This window comes from Chlamydotis macqueenii, chromosome 2 (assembly GCF_036417535.1).
Source record: "Chlamydotis macqueenii isolate bChlMac1 chromosome 2, bChlMac1.mat, whole genome shotgun sequence".
Lineage (NCBI taxonomy): Eukaryota > Metazoa > Chordata > Aves > Otidiformes > Otididae > Chlamydotis > Chlamydotis macqueenii.
In genome coordinates this window covers 56,961,113-56,978,229 of record NC_141557.1, presented here as the reverse complement: position 1 = coordinate 56,978,229, position 17,117 = coordinate 56,961,113, and the positions used below count along the sequence as shown (strand labels likewise).

Here is a 17,117-nt window from a genome sequence, read left to right as displayed (position 1 = left end):
TTCACAGAGGCATTAACCAGAGCTGTAAACTAGAATTCAGAATCAGATTCTGGAGTAGCAAAGAGACATTTCAACCAATCCAGCCTATTCATTTTACCCGACTAGAGCAATTGCCAGGGCTCAGGAGACAGGTCCTAGCCACATACAGAGATATAGAGCTCAGAGAAAGGCCTGGAAGAACACTTTCTACTGGGTAGATGACTGAGAAAGTATTCAGGGTCACAAGCAACTCTCAAGTCTTATAAGCAAAGTTCTCAAACTGGCATCCAGTCCCCACCAGTAAAAATGTGTGACTCCTGGTTTGACGTCGTATCTTTGCTATTACAGTCGTGCGCCTGGGCTACAATATACAAGAAGGCTAGAGCTCCTCAGGAGTAAATTCTAACAAAAAAGGTACTAGGAAAAAAGATTAGGCCCAAAAGGTTTAAAAGCTAAATACACATCAGAGATGAGGCAAGAAAGAAAAAATGAAGTAGTACTGACTGGTCCATAATAAAGTCATTGTGTAAGCAGGACAAAAGGGCTGTAACCCATCTACCAAATAGCTTCTGAAGGAGCTACTATTTCTTGTTTCCCTTACCCAACACTTGAAATCCAGCTTCCCAAATATTAGTAGGTCTCCCACTGTGATCTACACTTGCACATGTATCCAGCAAAACAATGTTCAGATGGTATTTAAGTGGTCAGATACTCCTGCATGCAAGAATTTCCAACTGGGATCCATCTGTGAGCATAATGATTTCTTTGTTATTTTGCTGTCAGCACTTAGCAAATTTCAGAAGGGGGAAAGTCTCACTTTCACTTAGGACTCTTAGATTCTGACAGTCGTAATTCACAGCAACAACCATTTTTTCTCCATCACTAGACCCAGCAAGGGTAGCGTCCTAGTACACATGAATAAAATACTAAACAACATGTGAACCAGCATAAAAATCTGGTTTTTAGTGTTCTTTTGCTTTCATATCACAGTATTTACAACAGATTGTATTTTTTTTCTATTCTCTTTGGAGCCATCTCTTATCTTCCACAACAGACTCCTATGTAACTGCCTAGCTCTTTTCTTTGGGGAGAGCATGATTTGTGTGCCAAATGTTACCTTCAGATGCATCAGGGCAATTCAGGCTGACATTCTTATTCATCTTTGTAGTCTTCCAATGTAAATACAAACTTATCTCATCTGTCTTTGTGAATATGTCTGTATGTTTCTGTCTGTCTGGGTGTATTAGTCTTATATAACCATACCTTCCAGGGAAACGACTGTACTGTCAATTGAATGTCATGCAAGCTCCCGGCTCAAAGCCTGTAAAAATCTCTACATTTAAGTCTGTGGAAAAAAAGTGTTACCTTTCCTACAGAGGCTTCTTACTGCAATTCTTCTGCCCCATCCATTTAATTTCATCCACCCTTGACTCTGCTTATCCTTCATTACCTTGTACTATGAGCAGACTAAATTCAGTTCTGAAAATATCCCCTGAAGTCTTGCTTGCTTCCTGTTACTTTCAAGCTTATAGCAGAGCAGCCCTTTTACTCTCAGGGCCAGAATTCCTTCCCTCAGAAACTAGTCTAACTGTCCTAGCTCACAGAGCTACCCTGGCTCTGTGGAAACTCTTCTTGTTAAATTTATTTTCAAGGGCTAGGAACCACTCTCTGTATATTCCACCTGATCTCTCTGCTCCCTTTCACACTGTGTGTGTGTGCTCCTTACACAAGTCAACTTCCATCCCTTGAGCTTCTGCAGTACTTGGTGAGCTTGGTTCTTCAGTCTGTCTGGTTTTCAGTATCTCCTTGGAGGTCCTTAAGCTTGGTCTGAATATTGCTTTGGGTCCCTTCAAGGTTTTCCAGGGACAGTTACAATCTAGCATGGGTTACAACAGCAGAGAGCACCAAGGCGTCAATGCATGGCAAAGAATCCCACTTGGGAGACAGTTGTTCTGGTTGCCAGTCTGCACTTAAACCAGGGTTGCACCCTCTCTAAGCCTATAGTTATCCAGATCAGCTAGGTTAACGAGATTTGTCTGACTAAGGTAGAGTTGAGTGGTAGAAAGCATAATAAATGGATGTACATACCAAGTTGTTAAGTAGGTGCAAGGTAAGTAAGAGACAGAATCTAACAGGGGGATATCAGACAAAATAATGGTGAGAGTTGCCAGGTCTTACACCACCTGTCAAATGTTTTTCTTCCCTCCTAACACCCCATCCTTTCAGTCACATCAGCTTTAAGTTACATTGCTTGCATTCACCAAATGCCACATCTGTCTGAACTACACCCTGGAGAGAAGAGCTGCACTCCACTTCAGAGAATTCCTCATGCTCATCAGTGTGTGGCTCAATAGGCCTGTAGGGGGGCTGGTATTTTATATTATACACCCTAAGAATAAACATCTGCATTGAAACAGGTGGCTTGAAAGAAACAGAAGGTAGGAGAAGAAAAAGTTATTGAAAGGCTAAAGGATCTGTTCTGACAGAAAGATGTTCATCATGCTCGATTTTGTCAGCTTCAGATTTGCTTTTCAGATGCTTTGCATAGCTGTGCTCACCTGTCCAAACACCTCCTCGTTCACTGTGAAGGTGAGATCCAGGATATCTGTGATGTTATTATCCTTCATCCACTGCAAGCTCTGATGGAATTCTTCATCCAGGTACTCTAAGTCACTTAAATCACACGGCCTGATTGCAAGGCAAGAAAAAAGATGTAGCTGAATATATGACCCCATGACTACTGGCAGGATGACTTACTACTAAGAATGTGAACAAATTTATGCCGAAGATCCAACACAAAGCTTGTGTTCTTTGGTTTTGTTAACATCAAAGCCTGTTACACAGACCCTCTTAAAGCCGTTCTGCAACTGTCTACTTTGCATGCCTGGGCTTATAGCCAAATCTGTTGGCTGCCTGCACTGTTTGCTGTTGGAAGGCACCCCTGGGGTTCGATTTTATGTGAATCTTCAGGATTCCATGCACTTCAGAGTACATGCTTACCTTCAGTTCCAATGGGCCCCACCGGGTTGTGCCTGGCTGCTTCCATGTATCTATCATCTTTAAGGGGTGCACACAAGACTGACACGAGGCAGAACAGGCAGCCTAAATTTCTGCTAATAAGGAGCTGGCCTTGTTTGCTGAAAGGGCAGGTGGATGTCACCAGCAGTCTGGTTTCAAATTCCCTAAAGGGGCAATAAGGATGCAGGGAGCACTCCTGGTTTCATGCTATTTCTAGACTAGCTCGGATACAATATAGATATGAGTGTTTGGACCCCAGCAATATTCATTGTTAAAAAATAAAATTAAATACAGTTAAAGAACTTGAAGGACTGTTAAGACAAATATCTGTGCTAAATCATCCTAAATGAGAAACTATTTCAGCTAAGCTTTACTCTGCTCTTTGTAATTTAATTGCAGTCTTGACTTACTACTTATGGCTTTTCTTATTGTTGCAAATTTTATGTACCTTGTCTTATTGCAGTCTATTAATTAAAGTGGGACAGATTGTCCATTAAAGTTAACCTTATAAACTTGACATTTAAAGTAATATATTACTAGTAGCTTCTGGTTACTAGTGTAAAAGACAGTAGAAAATCAACAAGAAATGTTCACTTTTTATATCAACATTAGCATTCCTAATTAACCTGAGTTGTATTTAGAATGAAAACCTACTCCACCAGTGAGGCATGAGAAACTATGTATTTTTCTTAATGTGACTCTCCTTCCTTTTTTTGTTGTTGTTTTGTTTTGTTACATCAAAGCTGCTTTTCAATCTTCACTGTAGTTTAACTTTGATAACTTTTCATCAGTAGTAAACTCTGGAATTAAGGGTCAGTTCTTTCAAATGTGTTCCTAAGTGTCATACATTACATATGCACTTTCATCAATATAGTAATATTTATGAAGGACAAGTTCCCGGAGGAAGAAAAGAAAAATTTAAACGTGTTTTGTTTTCTGTCACAAGACCAACCAACCAACAGTGGAAAGCATTTGAAGATCAGAGTGCTTGAAGCAACTCCACAAGGGTCTGTGTCTCTGTAAGACTCCCTGTGGGATCAGTGTTTCTGCATGGTTTCTGTGTGGTTGCATGCTCATACTTACAGCCTTAGTAGTGCTTTGTAGAATGGCCTTGTGAAGAAAGCATCAAGAAGGTACTGATGAATGAGAGCAAGGCCAAGAATACGACCGCTGAACCTGAACCTGGGATATAACAAGGCAGAGTAAACAAAGTGTAACTCAAGACACTCAGCATAGAAACTTACAAAGGTAGTAACTGTTCTTTATTTCTGTCTTAGTTTTTTACATTTATTAATTTATTTCTTTTTTTTACAGGCAGATACCTAACACCACCCTACGCATCTCTGATCAATAATGGATCTCTTCGTGATCCATCTCCTACAGTACTCATATGCGCAGCTGGCATGTTATATGCTCTCCTGTGCCAGACCAATGAATGCTCTGAAGATTCACCATCTGTGATCTTTAGTTGAACGTTCAGACAAACTGAGTCCATCAAATGCAATATTTAGCTGGTGAAATACTGTAATAATCCACCTCACCTCAGCAGAAAACATACTATCAAAATAGCTACAAAGGATATTTGGTGAATCAGTATATCCAGTTTCTGATGGGTTACAACCCTTTCAAAGGTGAGGCTTTAAAGAACTTTGAAAGGTTAGCAAGTCAACATCATAGGGGGGGAACTGAAGTTCAAATAAGTTAACTGTTGTGACCAAAGACACATGTTAAAATCAATATCTAAAGCTCAGGCAAGCTGTCCCCAGATCACTTTCTTAATGGCAATGCTCAGCTGTCTTCAGTATTTACATGCTCTTGTGTTTACTTCTGTTATCGAACAACAAACCCTAGTCCTGCTCCAAGTACACTCAGGTAGTCCCCTGCCCATTACAATCTACAACCTGTGGTAATAAGCTGTAAAATTTTTCTTCCTGATTTCTTCTATGACTTATTAGATATACTTCCATCAAATGTGGTTTTAAATCAGTAATCTCAGACAGAAAAATACAGAACTGGTGTGAGTCCAGGTGAGTTTGGTTTTTTTTGTAAAAACAAACCCCATCACCCATCCAAAGCTTGCTTATTTGTAAAAAAGGAAAAGAAAAAAAGCCAGCATCCCAAGTGTGAGTACTCCAAGTCTGAGCTGACTCATATCATAGTAAAGTTTTATTGCACCAAAGATGAGAAACAGGTCAAAAAACCTAGAAACCATTCCTTTCACTACAGGAACCAGTGCAAAGACCCCTCCTCCACATGAATGAAACATGAGTCTCATTGTAAAAAAAGCCATGCTGAATATCTATTTAGTCAACTTTATCCTCATGGGACAGAACAACAAGTGCTTAGTATGTCAAATGGGCCACAAAATAGCATGCTGTGGGCCCAATTAGCATTTACATCACCACAGGAGCTGCCTCTGGGTCCCCTGCATCCAAGAAAGGTGCTTATGATATGCAGCTGACTGGTAACAGAAGAGTGATTATATTACCCCCTTACAGCTGTTTCCACAGCAGCAACAAAAGGCAGCTGTTGGGCCTAGTTAGGACCTGCTTCACTTCACTTGTGCTCCAGTGCAATGTTTCCAGAAAAAAAGCAATGAAAAGAGAGGGAGCTGACACAATGAAAGCACAGTGGAAGCCAGACAGCTCAAATCCCAGAAATGCTGAGCCTGTAATCCATCAGTTTTACAGCACCTTCAGGATCCATAATCAAGTCCGTTTGTCCTAAATAACGCATGTCGGCTTTTCTGGGTTTGTTCTTCACCACCTCCCTCCTCTATCCAACCCTATACATCTTGAAAGCTAACATTGAATGGAAATACTATGACCACTGGGTGTTCCTCACCACAACGCTCACCCCATGGCTACTCGACTCTGCAGGGCTAGGCAGGCAGGAGTCATTTGGAATAAAGTAAAGCTGAAGGTAAATTGCCAGAAAAAGTCTCACGGATTTAGGAATCCTGTTTCTGCTAAGAAATTGCTTGAATGTGTGAACAGCATTGGTTTCTTCCTTGCTGCTTGTACCACTTCTGTACCTCCACATGGCTTTGCAAGCATTAACGCAAAGCTGACATGAAAGGGTAGTGCATCTAGATCAAGGTGTTTACAATCATGAGCCCACAGTATGGTAGCTGTTAATGGCAAGTTTAATCTGAATCAGTGCCTTATGGTAGAACTGTATCAAACCGTCCAAATGCCATGGGCAACATTTGTGTGAAAGGACTAAGTCTGGTGGGTCAATCTAAGCAAACGTGGGCAGAGCAACTCTAGGTTGTGTGGTCCATCAGTCTGCCCTTGTATTTGCAGCCCTCTGGGACACTCCAGGGCTTGCTCAAGCTGGGGGCCTGACTGTGGTTCCACAGTCCCAGCCCTTGCAATGGTACTATATAGGAAAACAAGTCCAGTACTAACTGGTCTGGATAAGTGAGATGAAATAATTAACAAGACATTGCCACTCCTGGTGCCTGTCAATACAATGGATGAAAAAGCTATGTTGCAGACTGTAATTCTTGGCAGCTCCGTATCATTCCAGAAGACACAGTGCTTCGTAGCCAAAGTACATGAGCTCTCTAGCCCACAAACCCTTCCTCCCTTGCATGTAGTTTTGGTTATCTCTGCAGAGACTTACTATACCTGACTCCCTGATCTGGAGAGTGGTGTAAGAAAGTCCTCTGGCCCCTGGTCCGTTCTGGAGAGGGCATGGGACCATAGGCGACACTGCTATGGTCCAGCCGTGCCCTGAGAAACATGGACAGTGGTAAAGCAACAGATACCTATCGAAAGGGAGGTGTTTGCTACTGTCCTCAGAGGACAACTATACAGTCTATCTGTGTCTGTGTCCATACAGTCCATCAAGCTGCCACCACGATCAGCCAAGCATAACAGTCCCACTTAAAATATATCAAACTTACAAAAAGCAAGAAGAAAAAAAATTGCCCTCCTTACAAAAGCCAGTTAAAACAAAACCAGACCTTTGTGTTTATTTCTTCCTGAAGGATTTAGAGCATGAGTAAGATTCAGAGACAGGTGAGACAGTCCTTTCAGAAACAACAAGTTTTCTTGACAGAATAAGCAGCACAAAGGTAAATCCTGGCTGGAGGGCGCATACCTTCCTTAAACCTGACTTACATTTATCTTTCCAAGGAAGTGTAAAATGTTTGTTCGATTTCTTTCTAGCAGGAAAGACAGCTTGGGAGAGGTGGGGAATGCAAGGTCTTGCTCTGGCTCTTTCTTTCAACACCCTTCCCTTTCAGAGACAATGACTGAGTCTGAGTAAGTGCTTCGGCAGAGAAGGGAAATGCAGGACGCACTTAATGAACAGGAAATGGTAGAATGAGAGACAGAATTAATGAGCAGGAGAGCTGCTCTGGTTTGCCTGCCTATTGACGCCATTCGTTCACTCAAAAAGGACATTGTGTGCACCTGCTTTCTGGCTTTTAACAACACGAATCTTTGACTCATTTGCAGAAGTTTCCACACTACCCAGCTAACACTCTTTCCTTCTGGAGGCTGCAGGTGCTCCTGAAACAGCCTGTTTTCACAACGGCCTGTTGCAACATAACAGGCTTGTTCTCCTCAGTGGGACTCTCTGCATACTTACTGCATGTCGGTGTACACAGGGAGAGACAAATCCATATGCTGTGGCAGCGACTAAGCAATACATTTTCCTCCAATTGCAGGTGAGTCACAGGAAATTTAATTTATTCTAGTCCTTATCATATAGCAGAAGAGTAAGGCAGAACCCATAATGACCCTTTGTTGCAAGGCTCTCTCTTAACTGGTTGAACTAATGCAGTTCTGCTTTATATGACAGTCCTTCCTTGGATTCAGATGGAGAATGATGTACCTTGACAAAATTGTAATCTCTGCGTACAGGGGAAGAATGGTTTTTATCATTCTACAGGGGATGCTTTGGTAACCATGCTCTGTGGGCTAAATTTGCTATGGTATGAGAAACTTTAAATCCTAAATAGAGGAAGCACCTGATGGGATTAAAAAGACTGAAAATCCTGCAAACCTTATCTCACTCAAACACATCAGCTGGGTTTAAGTGTGCCCTTCTTGATGCAGCAGTTTGTGAAAAAATATTCATAGAAGCACTCAAGAGAGATGAATATAATATGGTTCACATCAAATTTGAAAATGTTATTTTCCTTTCACAAGACTCTGAAAACTTGCTTTCATCTGTAAGACAAATTTACATGTTCTGTTGCACCAGTTTTAAAGCTTTTGGCTGTTTAATTGTGCAGATGAACTTCTGGCCACCTGAAAGACAAGCTGAACAAATGAGGCTGCACCGCAGTACAGGATTTCTACCCTTGGCAGCTCTTCTAAGGGAGAATGGTATTTGGCAGGTGGATGCAGCTGGAAAGCCTATTAGCCCTTCCACAGTGGGAGAGACAGGACCTAATCTCAACCATTACTAGATACCAGAGAATCTAAAAAAGGGAAGGTATTTAGAAGGGTCCAGTCATGGGAAAGGCTTCACTCTGAACATGCATCTTATTCAACAACAGAGAATTCAGTCATGAAACCCAAATTTGTAAGAAAGAAACCAGGCATCATGGGTTCTAGAGGTTGTAGTAGAGCTTGTTTTAAAGGAGAGTTAAAACCTCCACTGTTATGAAGACAGGCGTGAGCATCTTGAAGGCCAGAAACTACTGATTAAAGGAACTAAAAATCCACTCTTTCAGCCTAAAATAGTGTGATTTGCAATCTTGGGATTTGGAGGGGGGAGACAACACACAGAGGAAAACGTACTGATTCATGATTTCTGATTTTTAGTGGAATCACCAACACTAGCACTTTTTTTTTTTTTTAAATGCAAGAAAGTTCTAAGAATGTGTATTTTGCTAAAAAGCTGACCAGATGGTTACAGCAACTCCACCTGGCCTTATACACTATGAATTTTAAGCAAAACTGGCAGTGTGTCAGGCAAATGCCCCAGAGGTGTGTGTCTGTATGCTAGCAGCACAAATCCTTCGATGGCTCAGTGCAGGACATGATCAACGTGTCCTGTAATGAGCTACATCTACATAGCAATAACCTAGCAGTAGATCAGATCATCTTTACAAAACCTTGGCAGTGGATCAAATCCACACCTCTATCAGCCTTCATTAACAAATGCCTTTCTTTAGTTTGGTGTGCATATTTAACCCTATTCGCATAAATGACAGAACATTTGAATGGACTAACGCGATGACGTGACACGATCTATTGTCGGAAAGGTTAGCCATGCAGGCTGCAATAGCTAATGCTGTTCTGTTTATCCAGCTTGCATCTGCAAACTGTGCAGACTGTCTCTTTGCCACCGTGTCATTTGGTTTTGTGGCAAATTTGCTCTGCGTATCTGCAGGCTCAAAGGTGGACACTGTGGCATTCCAGCACGATGCCTCTTCAGTTCAGGAATCTGATGAGCTCATGTATTGTCAATAAGAGGCATAGCTCTTAAAATTAATATGAGAGGAAAGGTCAAGAGACAAAAGTCCACGAAGTCTCACCACATTAAAGAGAAATGGTAAAATAATTCCTAAACTTGTCCTGGAGGAGAATTCCAATATAAGGAGTAACAAGATTATTGTTGGCTAGTTTTCTTTTCTTATATGGAATCACAGAATCATAGAATGGTTTGGGTTGGAAGGGACCTTTAAAGGTCATCTAGTCCAACCCCCTCTGCGAGGAGCAGGGACATCAACTAGATCAGGTTGCTCAGAGCCTTGTCCAACCTGGCCTTGAATGCTTCCAAGGATGGAGCATCCACCACCTCTCTGGGCAACCTGTTCCATTTCTTCACCTCCCTTATTGTAAAAAAATTTCTTCCATATATGTAGTCTAAATCTGCCTCCTTCTAGTTTAAAACCATTACCCCTTGTCCTATCCATCTCTAAGATGAAGAATTCTCAGAGAGACAAATATACAATGTTGAATCACCTATACATGGCACCTTCCAATGTCACGCTGAGGACTTATCCCACCTCTCCTGATATCTAACCACACTAGCATCCTACCTGAGAACTTATTCTGGATCCCCACATACTTCTTCTGAAGGAATGGTAATGACCCACTCGACCAAGTTTTGTTGTAATTTTCTTTTTAATCTCCTTTGAGTTACATTCTAAATACTGAAATGCATCTTAACTCATATATGGTCAAAATTAATTCCAGATTTTCAGGCAGTTACTGAGTTTTTAAAGCGAATCTTTTCCATCTATTTTCCATCCATTTTCCAAATTAAAACTAAAAGGAAACATTTAGGAGTGCTGACATGGAGCAACTGTTTGTGCAGACTTCCAGCCTGGAAACTGATGGATGCTAAATAGTTATAGACTACAGGGATTTACCCCTGCAGCCCCTGCAAATGTGACTGGGACTTAATAGAGGATACTTTCTACTCAGAGCCAAGGCATTTTGTTCCATTCTGTTCAGGCATTGAAAGATGAAGGAGTATATTCCACGAGTCCCTCTTTGATAATACTCTGTCTGCTTACTATTCCTGTAAAACTTATGAGATTTAATTATATTTTAAAGGAAATTCGTAACACTCATTTAAGAAAGCACTGGCCTTTCTTAAGTACCCCCGATTGTAAACTGTATGGATAGAGGAACGGTCCAGCAGGCCTGCCTGCAGATTGTCATAAAATAGAAAGAGTGTGTTCAGAGATGTGTGAAATACATGCGCATCACCCAAGAACTGAAATTAAACAAGAAAAAAAGAAAGGATGAAAAGTGATTTTCAGAGAGAAAAGCAACCTGGTACAAATAAACCTCCATTAGGCTTCAGATCCTGAATTGGTAATTCTCTTCAGGTGAAGATCTACAGCAGTGAACCCTCTCCTGTCAGCCTTCCTTTAGATATTTTACTTTCACATTTCATATGTTGAACAGGTTTATGTGAGTCAACCTCTCAGTTTATTGCTAAATTGTGCATAAATTTTCTGCTGCAAAAGGCCAGTGCAATACTGACACTCCAGTAAGTGCTTGCCCTACTTTTATTTTCTGTACCTATCTGCAAATGGAACACAACATTTCTGTTTCTCAGTACTAAAGAGTAACCACATGAAAAGAGCTATTGCTTACACATGATGGAAACGTGAACTATCTGTGTCCTTCTAAATCTCTGAAGCTCATGTACCCTGAATTAGCAACTAAACCTCAAACCATTCCTGAAGCTTAATTTACCAGTAACTGAAAAACAATGTGATAATGCAAACCTTATTCTTCTTTATTTAACCTAATCAAATACTTCAAGTCTTTTTCCTTGTGTCTAACCTAGCTATGTTGCATTTTCACTCAAAATGTCTTTTCATCTTCCTTATATGCTGGCTATACACACCACAAAAGAACTGTCAGGAAAGGTTAAAAGACTAATTGTGCCACAGAGAAAATGGCATGCTTTTATTGGGAAAGCTGCAGGCTGTTCTGCTTTATCCAGAAAAATGACAAAGATAATGTAGATAAGGGACATTCATATCATCCCCTCAGGTTTCTCTAAACAATCTATCAAACAGCTACTTTCAGGAAGACTCCTTAGTTTAAGCACACAGGGGCTCCAGGTAAATGCTCACATAGACAAACAGGTACAGCTGCATTTGCACAGCACTGCATCCAAATTAATAAGGCCCGTGCCGAGGTAGCTGCCTCGGCTCCTTGCACATCAGCTGAACTGTGTCAGAGGTTCTAACTGCAGATATAGAACTGAGAAAATCTGGCTCGGGGACTTCCACTACGTGGAGTCATCACAGGCAGGCCAGCCTTGGTGTCGTGGGTTGTCCGAGCACCAGACTCCAGGCACAAGAAATGGAGAACTGATTTCCAGCTCTGTCTTTAAACTAATAAGGAGATTAATAAAGTAGACTGTCTCTCTATAACACGAAATCTATGCTATGTGTCATTTTACCAATAACAAGGAAGTTCCATGAACATAGTGTTTTGGAGGAGGAGGAGGAGTGTGGCTGTGTGCTGGAGTGGCCGTCTCTGCTTGCAGAGCTACCAGCCTCACGGACCGTAACGTACAACCATCCTCCTCCGGGAGAACCCCTGGCAAAATATAGCAGCACAAACACGACTAACCTTCATAAAAAAACTGGGCTGCTTGCAGGGTTTAGCTTCTTTTGCTGGTACAATGGATAAAACACACAGGCCTGTAAGACTGGGCAAAGTCTCCTCCAGTTCTGCCTAGTAACTACAGAGGAGATGCAGACTGAGGTATGAACTACTGGCTAGAAGATTACAAACCTCTACATTTTGCGATTCCCAGATCCTAGACTGTATTTTTGACTGGCTGTTCTCAAAGCAGCTTACAGAGGAGATCAGTACTAATATTTCATTTGACAAATGAGAAAACTTAAGTCCAGAAGTAAAATGACTTGTATGTTATCTGGAAAACAAGTGGTAGAGACAGCAATGGAGTCATAATCCTCTGAGCCCCAACTCCATTTGAGTTGTTTAGTCTATTTGACATTTTTAATTTTCTTACCTTCTATAAAACTATATGTAATTTTGTGAATTGTCTCTATTTTCTAATCAGCTCCTTATGGATCAACGCAGATGCAGTCTGATGCATATGGGTTGTTTTTTTAAGACAGCAAAAGAGTATTTTTTTCAAGAGATTTTAATTTCTCAGTTAAACCTTTTCGAAAAGCTGCTGGTGGGGGGGCACTTTGTAAATCTACGAATTGATGAAGTTTTATACACGGCATGATTTATGTTTGCTTTCCATAGCTTTGCCATGTTGAAACAAACTAGTCAAGCTACAGGGGAAAATCCATAGATTTAGTCATCTGCCAGACAAGAGGGCCATAAAAGCACAAGCCAAATGACTGCACATTTTCCTTCAATGGCTAACTACGAACACTGAAGCCACAATAACTGACTTATTTTCAGAGGCACATCCTTTCCAGCCTGTCTAGGGTATTTAAGCACGAGAGAGATGGCTCATCATAAACTCACTGGTAAGCACCCAGGAATGTTTACATCATGTGATGAAGCATGGTGCAGATATCCTTGTGCTAACTGCAAACAGGTCGTCTGCAGCACTGAGCAATGTGGACTTACCACCCCTGATCCAGAAACCACACACTTGGGTTCGCACTGTGCTGCAATTCAGGTAACGATCCCTGCCTCTTGGAATGAGTTTCCTCAACTGAGTAAACGCAGAAATCTGTGTGCTAAAATCCAGATATGCTATTGATTGTTTGACAGTACTTTAGGTCTTGTTTTGCAAACCACTGAACACCTCCAGCTTTTATGAATACCACTGGAAACTGACAGCTCTGACCTTCTCCTGGAAACATACAGAATGCAGCAGATCTGGTCCTTTGCATTCCTGTCCTGAAGACCAAGAAAATGCTTGACTTTTAATTTATGAATCTTTCCAATACAATTAAATAATTCCAGTTTCTAATCTGTCTTTTCCAGAACACACAAGTCATAAGTGACAATGTAAAAAGCTTCTTCCAATCACACACAAGATACTGAACTTACGGTTCTGTATTCCTGTTATTAAATACATTTTTTCTCCACAGAGGGTGGACAGGTCAGGACTTTTCTCTTCCTCCATACTTTTATTCCGATTTTAAAAAATATTCCTGTCCCAAGTTGGGGCAAACTGACAAATTTGACATTGCTCTTCTCCCTTTAAATACATTCAGATCAAATAAATTTAAATCTTTAATCTTCCTCTTTTCTACATTTAATGTAACACTAAAGTAACATACTGAAATGAAAAGTAATTTTCAATGGAGAAATGAAACCTTTAACTTTCAAAATATCCCAGGGAGAGACCTACACAAAGAGAAATGCCTTTTCTACTCAAAAATACGCAAAAGGAATTTGGGTGATTTACTGAAAACAATTCTGCTCTACAAGCGGTCTTTCTTTTAATGTATGGATTGTGTTTACCAATAAAAAACGTTAGCTTGGGAATTTCTGCACCTGCTCTAATTGACTTTTCTTTACCTTACCAAAGTCTGGATCAAATGTAGTGAGAAATAAGGAGGGGTAAAGCCGACTAAGCAATACTTCATAGTGACAGCTCAGCCTTGCCATTCCAGTGTGGCTGGAACAAGAGAGATGAGGACATTCATCACTCCCTGGGAGTGTTTTACCATCACTAATAAACACACAATCATTGCCCACCCTGATACTTCCCTGCAGGCCTACGTGCTCAGTAACAGTGTAGATTTTAGCCTTTTCTCCTCTACCACACGCAAGGCGGAGACACTACCGAGATTTTCATGTGAAGCCTCCCATCTCTGGGCAAATTTAATCCGCAATGTTGCAAAACACTACATGACCTTAAGCAAGGGCGGGGGGGAAAAAGATGACGACTTTTGTAAAAGTACAACAAAACAGAACACTCGCCTTTCCCTCAAACCAAACTGTAATTATGGAAGCGGTGCTAGACAATATGAGATTCAGAGAAGGGAAATGGAGGAGAGACATCTCTTCTTTCAACCTGTGTTATATTGCCATTCAGATCCTCACAAGAACTTGAAAAAAATCCTCCAGTAAAAGACAGAAAGTCAAGAATAAGCTAAATATAAAGCAGAAACTTTTTAAAAAGAATGCTTGCTGTAGGAGCTCACTTAGGGAGAACGTTTTTTTTCCTCCTTCACTTTGGTTTGCCTTTAATCTTGCAATCCTCCTGACCATTAATAAATAATTAACCAGCTGTTGAAGCAGGCTTTATGTGATACAGTCATACATCAAACTTAATAGGAAAATCAAGGTTTACTTAAGTACAGAAGGCATGGAGAGAGATCACAGTGCAGCAGCAAGAAGGCATTTCAGTAACATACTCTTTTCACATAGTGAAAAGGTCTTATAAAATGATTTCAGCTGCATTTTTATTTTAATATCATTCTTGTCCAGAAGATTTACAATAGTGCTTGAAAATTTCTCATGTAAACATAATTTATTTAAAGTAAGATATTGCTAGTAATTAAAATTTATAGTGTAATGTAACATTAAATGCTTTGGTGTACTATGGTGCCTTTCATCTGAGAATTTCAAAGCAGTTCAGAGCATTAGTGTACATCAAATGGCTTTCAAGTTGATTACATACTAGGAAGTCTCTTCAGATGGAAACTGAGGCAAAGAGGTAATCATCTAAATTTCAAAAACAACTGGATGTTGCTGGATGCCCATTCTAGGGTGCTATATCTGATCTGATTTTTAAGAGGATGACTTTTCAACATTTAGCATAAACAGGTTTCTTCAAGATGGTTGCAAAATTGGTCTTCTAAATTAATTCCTCCTGCAAACACAGACATGCACAATTGGCCCATTTGAGCCCAAAACCAAACTCAGTATTTCTGACTCCCTTAATAAAACAGGTATTGGGCCATGTGTAGGTTGCCTGCCACAACAGTTGAAATATTTAAGTTAAAGAGATAAATGAGTAATTTGGGCCACATACTCCCCAGAGCTACTTTCAGTCAGCAGAGAGGAGTAATTGCAGACCTCCTGCTTAGATGCTGTGACTACATTTCTCCACTGTTTCTATAAAGAGCCACAGAATATGCCTAAATCTATCCTATGAGCTGGTCAGCATCGGAATACAACTCATTAGGTCATGCGACAATTCATCACTTTCTTTAAAAAGATTTTAATTGAAATAAGTCATTCTCCTTGTAGCAGGATTAATGGAGCTTTGTTTCCTATAGATCTGTCTCTGATGGCCCTACATTAACACACCGTAAAATAGCTCCAGTTCCTCCTACACATCTCTGCTAGCACTTCCCATACTTTGGAGTATCTCCAGTTTCTCCCTTCTGCCTACCTTGAGCTTTCACTTGCCCTCACATCCTCAAGCTACCAAGGGAGATGATATAGCCGGTCAATAACCTGTACCCATGATGGACCTGTCAGCTCATTCGGGCTAACTGGCCAGTTGAGAGGCCAAACAGAACAGATAACTGTTGAGCTCACCAGCCTGCCCTCACCGAGACACTCTTCTGCATATTTGTTCTTTACTCAGCCACACGTTTTGCAAAGCTTTTAGGAAATTAGTGTCTTTGAGATGTTTACCTTCCTGTCCAATAGGCCTCCAACTGATTAGGAAGCTGTCTGACAGATAGGCAGGGCAATTGCACAAGGCACAACGCCTAACAAAATTGCTTTAAGAAAACCTCTCTAAGGAGAAAGGACAGCTGAGGTTCCACATTCTTGGTTCTTCTTGGGTTTATTAGAACAAAAAATGCTAAACACAACACACTGCATTCTCTGTTATACCCGAGATGGATAGTGGTGGCTATGTGTTTTCTCACTTATACAAAACAAGTAAAAGAACAGGTCAGATTTTGGCTGGGGGTATACCCACACAGCACTGCATGGGCAAAGGGAGCTTGTTGTACCCATGTGCCAAGCTTGCCAGAGCACGTAAAAGCAATCAAAGCAGTGCCAAGCCTGAAGTAATCATCCTGACGGAAGGCAGCATATATTTTCTCAGCTTAGTGTTGCAGTAACTACGTCAGTTGGCTTGGAGCACAGGGAAAGCAAGTCTGTGTTTGCATGGAGAGTGCGTGCAACAGGCTTGCATCTGCCTGCAAAATAAAATGTAGAAATACATGCAGGTTTTCTGTCTGACTCTGTTCAGCAGCATGGACTAGAATATGAGGGGTATTGGAGGGCAGAAAGAAAGGTTAACTATGGGAACTGAATGAAGAAACTCTTTCCCCAAAGCAGTTTTAAATGAGCATTAAGTTAGTGTTCATTAGGATACTGCAGCCAGGAATCAATCTACAGCTTCTGGGGACCTGGACCACTGGGTCTGACTATATAATCATCTTCAATACGGTTGTGCACAAAAACATTTTAGTCGCAAGTCTTAACTTTCTAATAAGGTTCTGCTAAATAAAAGTATTAAATTTCATTTAAAGAAAATTGATCAGACAAAACACAACAGGACTTTTCTGAGATGGATACAGAATGCTACGTATGATTAGCAAGCTGTAAATACCTCCAAGATAACTGTGACACTGGTGTATTGCTCTCTGGCTGCACAAATGTCCCAGCAGGGTCCGCAAATGCCTGATTGTTAAAAAAAACCCCCATGCTGTCATTTATTCGCTATGAAAACACAGAAGAAGATGTTTCAAGTTAGCATCCCTCAGATCTCCA

At 40.8% G+C, this 17,117-nt stretch overlaps 1 protein-coding gene across 2 annotated transcripts in view; it reads right to left on the bottom strand.

The window, feature by feature from the left end:
• The window catches only part of HECW1 (HECT, C2 and WW domain containing E3 ubiquitin protein ligase 1), a 265,943-nt gene that overhangs the window by 14,632 nt on the left and 234,194 nt on the right, over nucleotides 1-17,117 (bottom strand). For both annotated transcript variants that reach the window (XM_086743039.1, XM_086743038.1), the window contains 2 exons: nucleotides 4,081-4,179; nucleotides 2,538-2,667 (listed from right to left, as the gene is read on the bottom strand). In XM_086743039.1, coding sequence (XP_086599165.1) covers nucleotides 2,538-2,667; nucleotides 4,081-4,179 — 229 coding nt within the window. The remainder of the gene's footprint in view (nucleotides 1-2,537; nucleotides 2,668-4,080; nucleotides 4,180-17,117) is intronic.